At 38.4% G+C, this 20,410-nt stretch overlaps 1 protein-coding gene across 5 annotated transcripts in view; it reads left to right on the top strand.

The window, feature by feature from the left end:
* Positions 1 to 20,410, top strand: part of ptpn4a (protein tyrosine phosphatase non-receptor type 4a) — a 131,372-nt gene that overhangs the window by 71,407 nt on the left and 39,555 nt on the right. For all 5 annotated transcript variants that reach the window (XM_041806988.1, XM_041806984.1, XM_041806985.1 and 2 more), the window contains 5 exons: positions 1,100 to 1,144; positions 3,709 to 3,761; positions 8,027 to 8,147; positions 10,203 to 10,290; positions 13,084 to 13,172. In XM_041806988.1, the coding sequence (XP_041662922.1) occupies positions 1,100 to 1,144; positions 3,709 to 3,761; positions 8,027 to 8,147; positions 10,203 to 10,290; positions 13,084 to 13,172 (396 nt within the window). The remainder of the gene's footprint in view (positions 1 to 1,099; positions 1,145 to 3,708; positions 3,762 to 8,026; positions 8,148 to 10,202; positions 10,291 to 13,083; positions 13,173 to 20,410) is intronic.

The following is a 20,410-nucleotide window of genomic DNA, read 5'->3' as shown; positions in this document are numbered from 1 at the left end:
TTACTCAGAAATAGAATTAAAGTGTAAGGTTTATGGTATTACTTTTTTGTTACTCATTCTCTTAACTGTCGGCTAGGAGAAAACACTGTTACAGTACAGTGACTGGATCCTTTATTTAGAAGCTACATTTTTTCATTGGTACATGAAAGCACTGGTGTTGCCCACATCTATAGCTAACAAGCAGTTAAGTCTGTAGGATTATTATGCAGCAGATTTATCATCAGGTTAAACTGCTGGCCAGCTGCCACTGAAGTAAACAATTGGTACAATTACCAAGATGGAGAACACAGCTTAGAATGGGTACATAATGTCCCACAGCTCATCATAGCAGGGACATACTTTATGGTGCATCAGTATGAAAAGTATTTCAGCAGATGTAAACACAATAATGATACAAAGGTGGGTTGTATGAAATGAGCTTTTGGGATCCAATTATAAATAGATACTAAGGACCAGAGCTCCATTCTCTGGAGGATATTTGCTCATTAAAGGAAAAATAAGAAACCGGTGTGTTTTGTATCAAGGCCATAATGTGAACTCCAGCCCACAGTTCTGCAAACATAAGGTCTGCAGCAGTGCGCTCCATATAAACACCATGCAGAGGGGGTGTCGCAGCGCCATATCGTCTTTTCCGCCCGCTGTTTATTTCAGTCTCTGTCGTGGCCCTGCTCCCTGAGCCTCATTAACACTTTGTATACAGCTTGTTACAGCAGGGAGTGAGCTCTGCATCTGACATGTCAATGTGGTGTGATGTGAAAACCAACCAAGACTCATCCTGATAGTTAAATCAGACTGTTTTTGAACTTATCCTCCTTCTTTAAATCAAGGAATTTATAACATTTTACGGGGACTTTCATGGAAACTTATTTGAAATTGACTAGAAAGGAGAGCTTCCGCTGGACAAAAAAGGAGCTTTACTGTGCTTTAATTGAACAACGACCTCTGCTAAAGGGCATCCATTTGTTTTACATAACAGACACGACCATTAATAGTGTACTTATTATAATGTGACCAGCAGGCATCTCCTTTTACACCCAGTTAACAGAGAGGGATGGGCCACTGGTATCTCATCCTAATGTATTGTGTTTTTCACCCTCAGGTACCAATATTTTCTTCAGATCAAGCAGGATATATTAACTGGAAGGTGAGTGTTACATCCTTTTGTATTATGTAGCTGCACAGACAGAGTGGCCTCATAAAAGTTTGCTCATATAGAACAGTAATTGTGAAATTTTACTAGAGGTGTACAAGTTTTTATCAGTGAAAGGTGTATAAGCTTTTGGCATCCTTCTGTTGGGCTACCAAGTGTACTCATCTGACCTTAAAAGGAGAGCTAGATTTACTGCAGACCCATGCAACAACTGCAATTATAGACAAACACAAAACATTCCATGTTTTTGTACTGAGCTGACTAGATTATCTCTCTCATTTAGAAAATATTTTCATAGGAAACTGCAAATTACTATTTAGCAAATAAGCCATAATAAATAAACTGGTTAGGCTGAATTAATTACTAATTTCAATATGACAAGTTGCAAGCCAGTAGGGATTTTTCATATCCAAACGAACCAGTTCAGAGGTCGCACCAACACCAGGGCCAGTTGCCCTGTACTGTACTGAAGCACACTTGTACACTCTTCCCAGTCCTCCACTCACTTTCCTTGAAGCTCAGCAGGGCCAAAGCACGGATAACTCAACATGTCATAATATGGCCAATGCAGTTTATGAGATGCAAGAGGACCACAGAGTCAACACAATGGAGAAATACACCAATCACTTGACTGTAACTTAAGTTGCATTGTGTTTTTAGTCATTTAGGTCAGATAAAGCTCTCTAACACTTCGCCGTTGTTTGAAAGAATCTTTGGGAGGAATGGTTGTATCTGTTGTACATCATGTCAACCTTGTGCATCCATGCTTGTGAGCAATGCCACAGTGTTGAAGCCGGTATGTTCCAAGAAGGTGCTTTAGTATATTATGGATTGCCTAATGCAGGGGTGTCCAAACTACAAAAATGAAATGAAACATGACCCACATTTGAACATGAGGCGTGTGCTTGACTGTATTGTACTTCTTAGTTGCAGCACAGGGGAGTGCTGCCATGTTAATTTTGTAAACAAGCATTTTGACAAGAGTAGTTTATTTTTACTATCACTAAACATATCTTAACTTTGGGTGTTCCCAGGCGTCTATTTCCCCATTTGGCTAAATGCTCATTCAAATGGCGTTTAACTGACTAGTCTAAATGAGGAGAAAATACTTAGAAAACCACAGGGTCATTGTGTCAGCATGTATGATGTGAACCTGATATACTCTGTGTAGTGTGGCTAACATTAGCAGCTCGCTGTGCCAGCCTTCGTTCCTCCTTTTCCTCTGATATGTGGCCTTTTTCCACTTTGGTTGAGTAGTTATACGTGAGTTCAACCCTGACAGCCAATGTACCACTTTTATTTCAATTTACTACTTTTTAAAAAAAAAGTCATACAGTGCTGTTCCTATTACACTGTACCTGCTAAGCTTTTCATATTTACATCTGTTGAAGTCCTGGTGGAGAACTCAGATGGAAAGGTAGTGGCCATTAACTAAAGATAAAACAGCCTCTAGTGGTGAGAGGTTCATTACAGTTCAAAAGAGCATTATAGTCTGGGATTTCAGGCCCATGTTTGTAAAAAATGGTAAGTAATTAGTGGACCAACTCGTAGATCTTGCGTGGGCAAATTTTATAAACAAATTTATTCATTTTACGGGCACGCATCCCAAATCTTAACCATCATCAGATTGGTTTTACTAACTTTGATATCCTTAAGGTGAGGCATATGGAAGTGGCCCCACCATCCAGCCCACAGTGGAAAACGTTTGAACACCCCTGACTTACTAGGACTGTGTCCTAGAAGCTGGTTCTTTTATGTAAACTAGGAAAACAGGATCCTGTTACAGAGCTGGTTTCTTTTTCACCAGTTATTGATGTTTAAAGCCATAAAAAAGCCAAAATGGTGCAAAATGAGAAGGCATTTTGGAGCCAAAAGACAGGCTCTTATTACTAATCTCATTCCTCAGCAGGAATTCCCATCATCCAAGCAAGGCTGTACTGACATTGGCTGTGGAAACTCAAGCAAGATCAGAGTATTCTGTACCAGATTGTGCCAAACTGTGCTGAACCAAACTGGGTTGAAATGCTCCAGTTGATTTTTGATGTTTTGTTTGTGAACGAGCTGGTTCAAAGAACCTGCTTTTTTACGTTAACGATGAGATGCAGATCATGATTGAGAGCTGTGTGATATCATCATTATTATTACTATAATTATAATTATTAATGTATATTTTGTTAAGTCTGTGTGTGTATTTTGGGGAGATGGTGTGTTTTGAATAATAAGTACATGATATTTTCATTGATTTAAAAAAAAAATGCATAATTGGAGTAAAATACCTTTAAAAAACATTAATCATAGGCCATAATGTTGCTAAATTTTGCAGGCCAAATGAAGGCAAACTAGTAACCAAATGAAAAAACATTAAGAAGCTGAAAGAGCTGACTGCTCTTGCTGAGCTGAGCCAAATGACCAGGAACACTAAAAAGAACCATAATGCCCATACTTTAACACTAGTATTACGTTCATTAGATGTGAACTCTTTGTAGGTACTTTGCATGGATCCTGTATTAAATACCTGCATTTCTGATTGATTTTGTTTATGCTCCTGTGACTTCCAGATTGCCCTGTCCACACAACACAGCAGCTCTGCTAGCGTCCTATGCTGTTCAATGTGAGTACTTCTCCCCCGGTGCATCCACTCTACACAACGATGGAAAGGCAATTCATTAAGCCTCTCTTTAGCTGCACACATTGTTAAATGTAATGACTGTGGTTGCTCCAGTGCATTTATAGCTGCTGCTCTGAAGCCATTATCATTCAATTAAGCTGTGTGGTGATATTTGATGGTGTCTGCAACGATATAAATATTCAATGGAGTGCCAGTTCTATTTTTCACTGTTGGGACTCTTTGTTGGCTAAATATGGTACAGTAGCAAATGGAAAAATTATCTACAGTTAGGAAAAAATGTGCTTACTTGCCCAAATAATACATTTTTATTTTTCACTTTTCATAGAAATATCTTTATAGTAAACAAAACTATGATACTAGCATGCACTTTGCAAACAAATAAGTGATAACAGAGCAGTTCTTTCTTGTTCCTTGCTCACAATGCTGTTCCATCACCTCTTGGCCTACTTTGAGCCAAACCAGTGATTTGAAAACATCTCTTCAGACCCACAGTGGAGTCCATGCCAGCGGACTTTCAGCCTCAGCGCTAATCTCATCTACTGTTGTGATGTAGCGTGTGGGTTAAATGCTGACTGGGCCCCTCTGTCATCACAATAATGACTCCTGACACACTGCTCTGTCTGTCCGTCTCGCTCGCTCTTTCTCTTTTTTACTGCAGCTCATTGTTTTCACGCAGCCTGTTTTGCCTTCTGTCTGTCTCTGTCTTTCATCTCTGTTTAGTCTTTCTCATCACTCTCTGCTTATCCCCTTTTTTTCACACTCATACACCCTCCCCCCTTCTCTCTCTCACTCCCTCCTCCTTTCTGCTGCCTCCCTCCTCTCTCCTCCACATCCTCTCTGGCGTATTTTGTAGGGAATTTGCTCAGCTACTGTATATAGGTCAGTGAAGAGATTTGGTCTAGACTACCAACATCATGACACTACTGCTTTTACCCAAACGCATGCACGCACACACTCTGTTGCTAGGTGCATGTTGTCACTTCTCTCAGTGCCAGCCCAGATTATGAAGATAAATGTTTGCTTTGGGAAAATACGGCTTGAAGCAGCTGCTATGCTGCTAATTCAGTTAGCTGAGCCCAAGTGCCAGCAGTGATCACTCTAAATCCTACACTTAAGCATGCATTCTCAAAACACCACAAATCCCACCCAGCAGGCTTGAATTCTTCTTTAAAATTGACCGAATGCAGCCTGAAAACCATAGCATCCCCCTCCTCAGTACTGAATCGTTTCAGTGATAGAAATGTTGAAATAACTCATTTTTATTCTCCACTTTTAACAGGAGATGTGGGTTGAGTAATGCAGCATTTCATATTTACAAAAGGGTTGCATCATCACACATTTATACACTTTTAAAGGTGCTTTCACTGATTTGTGTACTGCTGCATTTTAAATGTATTCATAATGTTTGGTCTAAACATACAGTCAGATTTCTATTAGGTATAAATTCAGAATGGAGACTCAAATGGAGACTTGAATGTCTTCTAGTGATTTGATTGATCTATGGAATCATTATGAGATGCATTAGCTCATGCTAGTCTTTCCACTTATGGTCAGTCTTGTCTTGCATATGGATTTCACTTCAAACAATTAATAAATGAAGAGAGATCAGGCTGCCAGCTAGTCTTTGAGCTTTATTGGGCTTGACATTGAGCCTTGTTAAAGTAATAACCACAGCATAAAAAACATTAGCTGACTGTGTGAAGATGTAAGCTATTGACTGAACACAGATTTTTCCCTGGAGTGTGCACATCAATAGGAGGTTCAGCCTGAATGGATTCACTGGTCAATATGTTTAGGCCACTGGCTACTAAGGTTAGTTCAGGGACTACTTGAGTGAATTGATGATTTTGAGCCCCAGCTAGTGAGCTAAAGGCTTTGGGGATTTGCTTTGTGATCGGTTTCTGTGATGACTCTGAAAGAGAGATCACAGCGATCTTAGAATCATTTTATATATATCATACAGAAGTCCCTCGTTTAAGTGAAACTGCTCTGTTTGTCAGACAAGTAGGACTGAGAGAATACATCTCAATCATGGTTTGGGCTGAGTATCAAATTCTTGTACCAGCATGTTATTAGTACAAATACATCCAGTACCTACTGAATTAAACAGATATCAATACTTCATTTCGATACCCTGCCTCCCAAATGAAAGACAGGTAATATTTTATGGAATTTGTGGGATTTTGGTGCACTCTCACACTTTTTTTTCTTTCAAAAGTCTTGATTCAGGCACTGTTTAGGCACCGGAACAGTATAAAAACTATCGATTTAGCACTGGTATCAGAAAAACCTGAACAACACCCAACCCTAATCCTGATTCGATTTCTTCAGGGCTTTCCACAAACGTGGATTAGTTAGCATGTGGGGAGATGTAGCCCACTAGGGGCGTTCAGAAGCTTTCACCTCCAGTTCATAAAACAAAGTAAATAATAAGAGGATACCTGGGAGTCAGTCCTCTGAAAAATTTGAGCATCCAAAACTTAATTCCCTGCAAACTGGTGAATATATAGAAAGACACTAACTTGCTGGCTAATTTTAACAATACATTTTAGCTATGCAGGAAGCTTACACTGTCACAAAATTTGACATGTTATTTTTCACATGATCATTTTTAAAAACACTTAAATTAAATGAAGACTTTTTGAGTTTGAAACCAATGTGAAGACAATGCATAAAAGTCACACTCAAAATGTATAACAGGAGGTTTAAGCTGAGATAAAACATTTCAGCAACACAGCACAAAAGAAAGTTGACGGGTGGTAAAAATACAGTTGAATTCAAAAAGGATAAGCAGCATAATAAACACATATTATAAACTTGAAGATTTACAATTGACATTCTGTGCTGTAATTAATGATTAAATGGCAAACTGGCAGCCTAAGGGCCACATCAGACCCCCAAAAGCTTCCCCAAAAAGTGGCCAGCTGTAATTAAGTGACCAGTCAGCAGTTTAGAAAGTTTATATTGTGGACCACACACTGCTGATCTTGCATGCAAGCTAACTGTGGCTAACCCTTGCAGGCTAACATTGATTAATTATCAGCTCAGCTGTGGTTTTGTCAGGTGTTTGTCCTTGCTGAGTGAGGTTTTCATGTAGGTTTGAGTCAGTTTTATATGGGACTGAAGATGAAAATCAGCGCTAAATCTGGTGCAACCATGTTTCATTTATTAAATATGAATGATTAATATCATTGCACAGTGCCCTTTGATAAATAAACTCAACTAAATTGTTATATTCACATGCAACAGATCATATGTCTTTGGCCTAATATCACTGGATGAAAATGAAACTGCAACCGGCTGCTGCTGGTGTTTGTTCATGATTTGCAAGGACACAGTATCTCTAACTCATGCACATGCCTTGACTTTAAATGCACAGAAGGATTTTGTTATCTTGTGGGTTCTGATTTGAAGTTTAAATTCAAGGATGTCATTTATATGCATGTTGTAAAAATGCATAGTGTCTAGAATAAGGATATTTGTTCAAGGCTGTGAGAATTTCAAACAAAGTGTGAAGATCCATTTTTTTGCAATGGTTTTGCAAAGTTCCAAGGATCTCTATTCACACCACAGAGTAAATAGGATCTTCAACAGAGTGAGAAAAAGTGTCTGTGTAAAGAAAAATATACAGAAAGATGGGCATTTAAACCAGAGAAACTTGGAAAAGGAACATGAACAAATTTTTCAGAAATTATTTTTGTTGTTACTTATCACCTAAACATTGAAGTATGCATCTTAAAATGTTTTTTCATTCATGTAGCTATGTCTTAATGTGATGAGCGCTTCTCATTGTCAGTTTTCAACATTTGCCAAGAAATATATCAGGGATTGAAGATGATGGCGTTAGATAACATAGAAGAAGAATCTCTGTTCTAAACAGGGTTTACATGATCTTTATTTACACGTGCTATTCTTTCTTTTTTTTTTTTTTCTTAAAATCATCAGTTTAAATTTTTGAACCATTTGCCTCTACTCTCAGGTGGTTTTTATGAAACTTGGCAGAACAGAACTAAACAAGAATAAACAGATTCTGATATGGGCTTATTCACTTGTGTATAATACTAGTTTTTACAAAAATTGCCGCAACATTTCCTTCAAGGGGGTAATTATATGAATCATCCAAAGGTGCAGACCTGTTTGTCATCCTTGTTTTTTGTTTGTCTGTGTGTGTACTTTTCTTTGACTAGTAAAATGAGAGAACAATGATGCAACACTAATCTCTCACTCTCTCCCTCTCCCTGGTGTAGCTGAGTTGGGGGACTACAGTGAAACGGAGCACTCACCAGGCTATCTGTCGGAATACTGCTTCATCCCAAATCCCCCTCAGGACTTCCACAAAGAGGTCTCCAAACATCACCAGCAGCACAGGTGCGCAGAGATACACAAAAAAGCACATTCTAATGCAGATTCAAGAAACTGGTACATTCAGCTGAGCATGTGAAAACTGTAAAAAAAAATGCTGTTTTATGACATTAAAGTAAAACTTGTGTTCAGATTAAAGTATTTCTCAGGTTGTTAAGGTGCATGTGTTCATATTAAATGGTTTCAGTACACATCTTTTGGTATAGTGCAGACATTTGCTGTTCTGAATGCACGAGTAAGACTGGATGGTAGGCATTCTAGACCACCTCTGCATGCAGTTTGAGCTACACTATATGGACAAAAGTATTTGGCCTAGAGGGACTGTAATGACATTGTTCACAGATACATGTACTTTAATATGGAGTTGGCCCCCTTTTGCAGCTGTGACAGCCTCCACTCTTCATTGAAGGCCTTCCACACGATTTTGGACGTTTTTTATGGGAATTTATCCCCATTCATTCTGTAGAGCCTTTATGAGGTCTGGCAGTGATGTTGGAGGAGAAGGTCTGGCTTGTAGTCTCTGTTCCAGTTCATCCTAAAGATGTTCAATGGGGTTGAGGTCAGGGCTTTGTGCAAACCAGTCAAGTTCTTCCACACTGAACTCATCAAACCAGGTCTTCATAGTCCTTGCTTTGTGCACTGGGGCACAGTCATGTTGGAACAGAAAAGGGCCTTCCCCAAACTGTTGCCACACAGTTGGAAACATAGCATTGTCCAAAATGTCTTGGAATGCTGAAGCATTGAGATTGGCCGTCACTGGAGATAAGGGGCCTAGTCCAAACCCTGAAAATCAGCTCCATGCCATTATCTCTCCTCCAACTTCACAGCACCATGCAGTCAGGCAGGTAATGTTCTCCTGGCATCTGCCAAATTTGCCCATCTGACTGCCAAACAGAGAAGGGTGATTTTTCACTCCACAGAACACGTTTCCACTGCTTCCACAGTCCAGTGTTGATGTGCTTTACTCCACTCCATCTGATTCTTGGCATTGGACTTGGTGATGTGAGGCTTGCCTTGCAGCAATAGAAACCCATTCCATGAAACTCCCACACACCATGCCAGTGGAAGTTCAGGACTCTTCAGCATTGAATAAGCAGAGCATTGGCTTACCAATCATTGACCCCAATCTGTGATTTTATAAGGTCTTCTGCTTTGTGGCTTAGTTGCTGTTGTTCTTAAACGCTTTCATTTTCTAATACTGTTGACTTACAGGGCTGAAATTTCACTTAACGTCTTATTGCGAAGTTGCCATCCATCAGAGCACCATGCTTGGAGTCACTGGGCTCTTCAGGATGACCCATTTTGTATCACAAATGGAGACTGCATGGCGTGATGCTTGATTTAATACACCTGTAGCAACGGGTCTGATTGAAACACCTGAATTCCATTTGGTATCCAAATGCCAAAACAGATATAAATCCCTGTTCCATTGCATAAGTTGTGTATTTCTGAATCCTGGATTTAACCGTGAGCCTGTGGAAGCACTCGAGAATTGTGCATAAGAACTTTAGGATAAACTTCAGATACCTAATTGCTTTTATGCAGTAGCAGCTTTTTTTAATAAACAAAACAAAAGATAAGAAAATTAACAGAAAGTTAAAAGTGTAGCAGAATATCATCGTAACCGTAATTGATTTTTCCTTGTAACTGATTTTCTAAATAACTTTCAAAAAGGACTTGCTTTCAAATATTGGTAAAATTACACACCCACAATAATCAATCAGTAGTTGTTTTTTATATACAGTAGTTCACCAAACATATTGAAAGATATCTCAAGGCATTTTACAAAATAAGCTAGTTAAGATCTTGCCCTTTGTTGTGTTATATAGAGAGACCCAACATTTGTCCACTGTGAGCAAGACCTTGGCATCATTGGCTACTGTGGCAATGAAAAATTGCCACACTTTGTCTCTAATCAACAATTTCTTTTGTTTTCTCCTCTTATCTTTCTGTCTCCCATCTGCCTCTCCTTCTCTCTCATCACTGCTCCCTAACACAACTCTTCATCCCTCTCTGTCCTTGTGCTCTCCCTCTCTTTTTCTCACTCTCTCCCTCTCTCAGTGGTCTATCTCCTGCCGAGTCAGAGTTTAATTATCTGAACACAGCACGAACGCTGGAGCTCTACGGGGTAGAGCTGCACTATGCAAGGGTAAGTAAGGTTTTACTCAGCGGCTTTTAACACCTGTCTGCTTTAGTGTTTGTGTGTGTCCGTAGGTGTTTTCACAGTGCATTTCCATGGCAGTGGCGTGCCAAAGTCTTAAGGCATTCGTATTGATTCCCAAATGGTGTGATATTGGTGTCCCCTTCTGTTAATTCACATTGCATTGTGACGTAGCGCGTTAGAGCATGGCGCAGTGGGAGGTCCACACACACACAAACACACACACTGTCAGTTGTGCACACACAAATCCAGCCTCACCTCTCTTACTACCTCTGATGTGAACACTGAGGGAGAATCACATCATCCCCCCATTATGTCTTAGTCACGTTTACAGCTAAGGTAGAAAACAGAGTCAGAAATCTTACGCCTTAAAACAGTACAGTGAATAAGCTTTGTGTTTGTGTTCAGAGCTTTCAGTGTGCATTTGTAGTGTTTCCTCATCAAAAGCTGTGCTACCTGCTGGCAATGAATCTAAAATCTCCTCCACAAAAATTGTGAGCAGCAGTACAAGATTCACTATCAGTCCATATCCAGTTTAGCAGTGGTATCTGAATTTATTCTACAAAGTCCCAATCGGCCCTCAGCACTCTCAACATTGTCGATTCATGGATGTTTTCTTTACTTCTACAGCTGAGGAGGAATGTGATTGAGTTGGAAGAACTGCTGTGTAAAGCTCATATTGGGCAGAAATGTACGAGACAAAGCAGACTAGCTAACAAAGATTGTTTTGTTTAATCATCTTTTGGATGGTAGGTTATGGTATATCACACCAAATCATGTGAAATTTTTGATGGCCTCACATTTCATTCAAGTCTGATGAATGCTTTGTAGTAGTTTAAGTTTACACTTCAATAAAAATACTTATTCATTTTATTAAGTATAAATTTCAAACTATTCAGTGCTTAAAGCAATAAAGAATGTGGCTATTTCTAATTGGGTCACAAGTAGGGCTGGGCAGAATTTAGGTTAAATTGCAATATGGCCTGCTGAAATTTTCAATTCCCAGAAGGTGCAATATTTAATCAACCTGAAATATGTCATACTTTTTTGCAGCAGAGATGTTGTTTTCTGCAAATGATGCAAGAATCATTTCAATTTCAATCATTTCAAGAATCATTTTTTTAGAATAATCCTACTTTCCTTATTTGTGTATGTTTTTTTTAATTTCAAGGAAAATGGCATAATAATGATCACTCCCTTTTAGATTGCAATTTATGATTAGTTTGTAATTTTGGTCAAAATAATCATAATTAGAAATGTATCAATAGTTTGGTCATAATATAGTAAAGTATTTCTTTTGTTTGTTGAAATATACAATAGCTCAGGAGCTTCAAAAATAATTGCATATTAAATTGAAATTGCAAGGTTGGAAATGATAATCACATTTAGATTATTTTCCCAAATTGTTCAGCCTTAGTCACAAGGACAGCCGATCTTTATAGACAGCCTATTAGTGCTTTCACGCATGCACAGAAGTTTTGAAAACTGCCTCATATTTTTGTGCTGGATACGTGAACACAAACATACATTTTCATTCAAACTCTCAAATTTCCACATACTCCATCAGCACAGTGATCTGTGATCACCTTTTAAGGATTTTTTGAAAAGTCCTGCCCTTCCCAGAAGCTTTCTATGGGAGTTTTTCCAGATAAATGCGAAGAATAGCCATTTAATCGATATACAAAACAGTCTTATCACCACAACTAGTGGCACAAACCACAGGTCAAAGATCAGTCAGAGGTTTACAGAGGTAACATGACTCCATGGCTGAAAAAAACTCAATTTTTGAGGTGGAAAACTACAGAAATTTGTAACATGATGCATCTTTTTGAGAAAAAAATAACATCCTAATGTACTCACCCATTGTAGAAGCAAAAAAACAGTGTTGAAATGAAAAGAAAATCAACTTCAGAAAGCCAAGTCTGTTTTTTACACACTGTTATTGTGTGACCCTGAAATTCCCGTGCAAACTTGTCGTTTTCCCAAGATCTTGTGATCTCTCATCTCCAGCGGCTCAGGGCTGTGTTTTGCTACACTTCACTCCAGAAACATATCCAGTGAGCGAGGAAGCTCACTGTCAGTCGAAGCAAATCAAACACACATGCAACATCACAGACACGGAGTATGTGGAATTTTCTGGAAACTTTACCCAGAATTTCTCCCTTGAAAAATTTCTGCTCCAAGTCAGGATGAGCTGATGTGAGAACACAGCAGTTAATATTCAGGGCAAGTGGGAGAGGGAGATGACATTTACATCATGCCTCCTGTGCGCAGCCACTGTGATCTCTGTGCTTATAATGAGGCTGGTTCTTAGTGTTTTCTGCTTATCAGTATGTTCTCCTTTTCTTCTCTTCTGTTGATGATATGGATAAGTTGAACTACATGTTATATTAATCAAAAGGCATGAAGCAAAATAGCTATGTCCTTGGTTGCTTCCTCCACCACTCTCTTAACATTCTTTTTACCCCCTGCCTCTCCTCCTGAGCCCCTCAGCACCCCTGCAATAATCCAGAAATGATCCCTTTACCCATGCAGTATGTTGAGTGCATGTTGAGTATCAGCATTTGTTTGGGTGTCTTTGAGTTATTTTCCTCTACATCCACTTTACTTTTTGAGGCTTTTGTACCAGGCCTCCCTGTTTTCAGCAATGCTGTCTTTGTTGTGAAGCAGGGAGGACACCTTTTATCATCTTGTACTGTGTGTGCTTTCTTGTTTCCACTCTTCTGTCTCCATCTCCACTACACTCCCACTCCTTAACCCTCTCTGTTTCCCTCTCTTCAGGACCAGAGTAACACGGAGATACTTATTGGGGTTATGTCAGCCGGGATTGTGGTTTACAAGAACAGGGTACGGATCAACTATTTCCCATGGTGAGTGACACACCCACGCACAGAAACATCAAATTACATGAGTCATTAAATGTGCCTTCTGTGTACCAAAGTGTTGCTGCAGTATTTATCTGCAGCTATTTTTAATCTAGTAAACAATCATAAGAACAAACAGTGAAAAAATTGAACTTAACAACTTTTAAAGGTAGTTTTAGAATTAATTTTGCATGGTAGAGAGAAAAGAAATAATAAACCAATGTTAAAGTCAGGGGAGTGAGTATAAACATAAAGGAGGACACCTTTTAAGGGGGATATTGTCTGCAGCTTGGTCTTTGGGAGTAATTTCTTACACTGAGTTCAGAATGGGTGAGAAAGTTGACTGTGCAGCTGTGCTCTCATATTAGTGAGGCAGTGGGTCAGGCTGGTAAGTGGAAGGGTGATGAAAACGGACCGAGTACTGAAACCCTGTGGGACTCCCTGCAAATAAGAAACAGAAAGAGGTGCTGCAGTTAATGTGCAGCTGAATTTTAAACCAAAAATGTTAATCTGTAGTTGGCAGGAAAATAGTAAATGGGGAAACTTTCTGGGGCACATTGTTTAAGAAGCCAAAATGTCATGATTTTAATACATTTTTATTCAATAAGAAAAGAGCATGATCACAACATGAGTGTTATTTTCACACTTTAGATACAGCAGGGGATTTTATTTACTGATACTGAACTGAATTTGCACTAATTAGACAGTTGTAGTGCTGGGCAGTTAATGGAGTTTCAATTTCATTCACAATGTAAGCTTCCCATGATCATGAAAACGAGATGATTATGACTAAACAATTACAGTACCACATATGATTTTGTCCATAGGATTTGTCTTGAAGTTGGAGTTTCAGTCTTTGTTCTTCTTAATTAGCCATAAAAGTTAATATTTTTGATAATTAGTTGATATTGTATATCATTTTTTAATTTTCTCATCCATTGGTTTTATATAAAGTGTTAAGAATACCTTTGCTTTTTAATGCATGTTTTGCAGATGTTGTAAAATCCACGAGTAAATGCATTCTCTGTTCATGATCTCATTACTAATCAAATAATCATGATTATGGTTTTAACCATAATCCAGCAGCCCTAGTCACTTGACTTCAGAGGGCAGGAAAATCTTCTTTTACACAAGCAAAAATCTTGTGTGAAACCAGACTCATTGGAGGACAGACATCTTTGACATATAGATAAAGACAAAGGCATTCAGAGTTACTTTTTTACAGAAGTTTCCGAAATTTCTAAATTAATTTTAAATCTCCTGTGTTGTATATTTATATATTTTCATGGTTGTTTCAAAGGCAGAGCAATTTCATAGTTGTAACAGAGCAGGTCTTGTCTCATATGACAGACATGGCTTGCTTGACATGATTATGGACTCAGCATATGTTACTGACAGGACTGCTACAAATGAAGTAGAAACTACTGCTGGAAGTCAACTTTCTGATTAGGGCTCTGCAATTAATTGCAAATTAGAGTAAATCCCAATATGGTCCACATTTGCACTATTTCTTTAACTTGAAATGTGTCAAAATACCAGTTAAATACAGTACATTTTTGCAGCAGATGTTGTATGCACATTATGCAAACATTCAAGTTTTGTTTTTTTTTTAAAATAATTTACACAAGTCCCGATTTTCTTGTTTATGCACGTTATTTTCTTAATCAAAACAAGAATGACGCAAAAGTGACCGATCCCTTCGATATAGGAATTGATATCAAGTTTGCAGTATGGACAAAATAATTTTAATTTAATATTGTTTTTGATCTTTCCGCCCTTGTTTATTCCATCTAATATTGTGTAGGTCATAATAAGGAATTATTGTTTTTTTTGTTTTTTTTAGATATATATTTTTTCATTTTTCTTTAACAAATGAACAAACAATATTCTCCCAACCCTGGCAAAAAGATACAAATACATACCTACAGTAAAATTGAATTGAATCGAATACTGAGAGAAAAAGAAATTAAATATATATATATATTAAACATAAATATATAAATAATATATATTAATAATGATAACAATAATAATAAAAAAATAAAATGACAATACAATTATAAAAACAGACCTTAGCAGTGTACAGAATATAAATCTTATCATGCAGGACTGTGGTTTTCCAAGAAAACCATATACGGACCCCATAAATACACACATTTTTTGTCCTTCTTTTTAACAATATATGTAAGTCTTTCCAAGGCAAGATTAGCTGCTAGTTCTTTCATCCGTAATCCAATAGAGGCTGTGTCCACACTTTTAATAAAAGTGCAATTATCTGTCTGGCTTGTAAAAGTCCAAAGTCAATGAGCAGTGCCTGCTGCAAGGTTACAGGGAAATCCTCAGGATACATGCCCAGTACACAAAGTTTGGCACATGAAGTGACTTCCTTTCCAACTACAAGGCTTATACAATCAACCACAGATTTCCAGAATCGTTGTAGTTTTTCATACTCCCATAGACAATGAATTAAAGTACCTTTTTCCTCGCTGCATTTTACACATAAATTTGGAATATTAGGGAATATCTGACTAAGCCTACCCGGTGTGAGATAAGTTCGCATAAGCCACTTATACTAGGAATTATTTGTTAATTATTTGCTCTTTTTTATATATATATATATATATATATATATATATATATATATATATATATAAGATAAGGACTTTAAAATTAATTGCATATTCAATCCCAATATTGGGGGAACATTTTTTAATCTGATAATTTTCGTGAATGGTTCAGCCCTAGTTCTGACACTGTGTCTCAATTATACTTTAAACTAGCTGTTAACTTGTGATGGACCATGATTATTCTCTGCTACGTGTTCAGGGGTGGGATGATTGAGTAGCAAGGGGAAGCAAGGAATCAGTTCCACGATTCCCTTTGGCCTTTGGGAATTTGTTATTGTTTTATTTGAAGCCCTCTTGAGCTGCGCTGTTAATCTTACTGCAGTTGCAGTTGTGATGCCAGACTTTGCAATTTCATAGTTGCATCAAAGTCTGTAATTGCTCTGTATAAAGAAGTACAGGGGAGACTGTGGCTCAGTAGGTACAGTCGGTCGTCTTGTGATCAGAAGGTGGTGGGTTTGATCCCCAGCTCCATTGGTGGCATGTAAATTTGGGTGCGTTTGAAAGGGGTTAGCTAGTTCTCCATAGCAAATGTGTAGTGAATGGGTAGGTGTGACATTCGGTGTAAAACGCTGAGTAGCTAGATGACCAGAAAAACGCTATACCAGATCAAGCACATTAATTGTTTCTTCCATTTACTTGGAAGTTTAAGAAAAATGCCTGCAGAAAGACCTTCAAGTTTAAATTAGTTTGTAGAAGTTTTTGTAGAAGTACCTTTATTTTCTGAAGAGGAGTTTTTTTTTTTTTTTTGCAAAACGTTATTTTGAAAGCAGTACTGTGAAAACTTTGGGTTTTGTAAATATTTTATGGTACATAAAACGTGTATGTTTTGAGCTGAGAAATACACACTTAATAACTCTTACTACTCTCTGCCTTTTTCTTGATAATTAAGCAGGTAGACTCATGACACCATTTATGTTCTTTATTCAAATCCCACATTGTAAAAGGGTATTTACAGTTGAAGATTATTACCAAATTGGCACTAAAGCCCTCTGACATTGAAGGTTCCTGTCTGGCATTTTTGCAGGCTTTGGTTGACTCTTAAAGGCAGAAGTGATCATCAGCTTGAAGACAGATTATTCTGTCTTTCAGCTTTGATTTCAATTCCAACTGTTGTGAGCTATTGTCAGTTTTGAAGAGATGGGTAACAATACCCTGGTTGAACATGTTCCATGGCAAAAATTATGTTTTAAAAACAGAATGTTTTTTTAATTACAAAAAAGAACATGGAGAGAATGGGTCAGGTAAGAGGTAAAAGAGATAAAACACACACTAAAAACACACATTTTTCTCCACAGAGGGCATGAAAATCAACAAAAACTGAAAGTCCCTCACAGTAGGTTTTTAAAGAGACATTTCATCCTAACAAGCATGTGTACCTGTAAGTGTACTGTTGTGTTAAAAGCTTTTAGACCTAACCCAGTAAATATTAAATGAGCTTACAATCAAGGGTTAAACAGCCTGGGTTACACCTATGAGATGCCCAGAAGCAAGGTGGCTGAAAACCAGCTTTGTCAGTGAAGCCAACCACAGAAAACCTGCCAGCTCTCAGGAATGACTGAGTGGATGGAAAACAGAGCACTGTCTGAATGAAAACAAACTATCTCCATTGATATACTTAAAACTCATTCATCATCAGTAGCTCGACTGTGACAGGGGCATTTTTATTGCTTTGCTCTTTTAGATTCAGAAATAATAGCTGACAAGAATAGAGTGTGGCTCCCTCAGATCTCTCCTTCTCTGGGGAATCAAACTTTATATTTTCTTGTTAGAGACAGATCTCTATGTCCATCAATCTGCAGCAGAGTCCACATCATCAGGAACTGTTTTTTTGCTGAGAAATGTGCTGTGTAATATTCTAGTAACCTCTCACACAGTGATTATTGGCGTGGCATATTAATGTTTAAGCCTTAGTTGATCTTTTTTAGAATTATGCAGATGATTCCACCAGATTTTTCTAGGCAGAGGGCTTAATATTAAACTAGGTTTCCAGGAAATATTAAAGGCATCAAATTGGGTTGTTCTCCATCTCTCTCTGTCCCATTTTATCTCTCTCTGTCTAATTCACTTGCTCTCATCACTCTTTATGTTTCTGGCTCTGGTTCTCTCTCCAAAGCATTGATTCTTGGAAATCTCTCAATACTCCACTGCTGCACTGTGGGAGGCTAAATGTTAATGGGTGCTGGGGGTTGGATAGTAACTACTCAAATCCCTGTAACTCTGGAAAATAATTCACTTGTGTGCAAGCCCAACACACAGACTCACAAAACCACCTTCACTGAGTGCACAAACTGTGGCAGCTTGGGCACCATCAGTCTGAACGGAACGTTTAGTCACACGTGCTCTTGGTGACAAAAAGTTATTTAGCTGTGTCGTAGTACACAAACCTCTGCAGGCTGGCAGGGTGTCATGTTTCCAAAAAGGTCTCAAAATGAAGGTTTTTATAGGGAGCTGAATTATCGGCAGAGGTCTCCTCCTCTCCTAACCAAACAAGCCAGTGATTATAAACAGTGATATACTGAATAAAGAAGTCTTGTGTTGGGAATCCGGGATTCTCTGATGCTTTCCTTGGCGAAAGGATGTCAGCGGAGGCTGAGCAACCTGCGTTCTTTGTTTTGTGGACTCGGCTTGTTTGTGCTGTGGCTCAGAGTTAACTTTTTGCTAATGTTAGGCTAATCAGTGCCCCTGCTTGGCTTGTTGTCAAGTCAAAATTCCTTCAGTGTTTGGCATGCGCAATTTGATTCTTGTCCCCAGCGTTTCGGTCATCAGGGTTTTTCCTGGCTTAAATTGAGGCAGAGGTGGTTTCTTGGGGTGTAGTTACTACAACAAGACACTGAGATTACATGCATCCTGTCAGTTAATTCAGAAGTTATATTTGTTAATTACCTGTGTCATAGTACACAAACCTCTGCAAGAAGAACTGCTGGCAGTGTGTAATCTTTCCAGAAATGAAAGTTTTTATAGGGAGCTGAATTATCGGCATAGGTATCCTCCTCTCTTAACCAAACAAGCCGGTGATTAATAACAGCCATTGATATACTGAATAAAGAAGTCTTGTGTTGGGAATCTGGGATGCTTTCCTTGGCAAAAGTATGTCAGGAGAGGCTGAGCAAGCGTATTTGTTTGCGCTGTGGCTCAGAGTTAAACCTTTACCAATGTTAGGCTAATCAGCACCCCTGCTTGGCTTATAGTTGAAATTCCTTCAGTCTTGATTAATGTTCACTGATATATCATCTAAGTAAAAATATTGGTGGACATTCGACAGATGTTGATCAGCAAATAATATGGCATTCATTATTTGCAGTAACTGATTCATAACTGCTACCTGACATTGGTTTGAGTGTGGAAAAGAGGAAGTCACATACTTTCGTAAACTATAAGGCTTTCACAGACAGACACTTTATTAATCTGGAGGGAAATTCAAATATTTTAGATAGCTGTATTGTCGTAACATAGTAAAGACACAACAACATTTCGTTTAGCAGTCTCCTCTGTAGCAGCAAACATAGACGTCCAAGCAGTGGTTAGAAATTCGCAGCCTCTACGTCGTTTGGCGAGGGAGCAGGCACCCACGAGAAAGATGCTCTGTAGACAAGTTTGTGTAGGGCCGCTCTTGGCCAAGCCTGCAGCCCGGCTCATTTGCCCCGCTTCCACCTTCTCACACAACACCGTCTCTGCCTCCTCCTGACCAGGCTGTAGATGTCGTACTGCCTCCGCATCCTCCTTATTTTAGTCTCCGAGTGCCCCCATAATCTCCGTCAGGAAAGATGCAAAGATGCAAAAGATGCAAACCTCACGGACACACTTGCTTGTGCATGTTTTTCTTGATGGTAATTTATCGTTGTTTCTCTCAAAAGTGTCCTGGACTATCCTTCATCTTTGTTGTCATAGGTTTCAACATATGTTCTTACTTAATTGTGAAAAACACTACAATTACAAGATATAACTCGAGTACATTTTCTTGCACTGCCAACTGTTCTGGTTGCCCAGCAACAGAACTTTATAACAATTTATGCTTGAAATAATTTATTGTTTATTCTTAAATAATGTTCTTTTCTCATAATTCATGCATTTGATCCAATTTTTTTTTACAGTATTTATGTTTTGAAATCTGACTTTTTCTGTTTTATATCTGGAAATAGCTTCTTGCATGCATTATATGTAGTAAAATGGAAGCCTGTATGACTTCAGCCACGTTTGCTTGTATTTTTATCTCTTTGAAGAGTCATCATATTTTGCCCAGACAGACATTATTTTCTCCAGGTAGATCCTTAGCGTAAATTGCTTTTTGCCTAAAGGTGAATTAGTAATAAAGGGCTTTGCCTTTCCAAACCTGGTTATATAAACAAGTACTCCCAAATTAAGCAGGTTTATGTTTTGAAGCTGTGCACCTTAAAGTTGGAAGGCTGGGTGCAGGTTACTGCTCACCTTTATGCAGTTTGACACAGGCAGCAATGGTGGCGTAGCTTGAGACATTAAGAAAGTTGCCAGCTAAAGATGTTTAAATGTCAGGCTGACAGCTGGTCCCAAGAAATCCTCTGGCATATACGCATCTGAAGTGTAAACATGATTATATAGGACTTTTCTCTGTCTCTTGGCTAAAAAAGTCTAGCAGAGTCA

The sequence above is a fragment of the Cheilinus undulatus genome, linkage group 15 (genome assembly GCF_018320785.1).
Source record: "Cheilinus undulatus linkage group 15, ASM1832078v1, whole genome shotgun sequence".
Classification (NCBI taxonomy): Eukaryota; Metazoa; Chordata; class Actinopteri; order Labriformes; family Labridae; genus Cheilinus; species Cheilinus undulatus.
The sequence above is the reverse complement of the archived record's forward strand: the minus strand, read 5'-3'. Positions and strand labels throughout refer to the sequence as shown.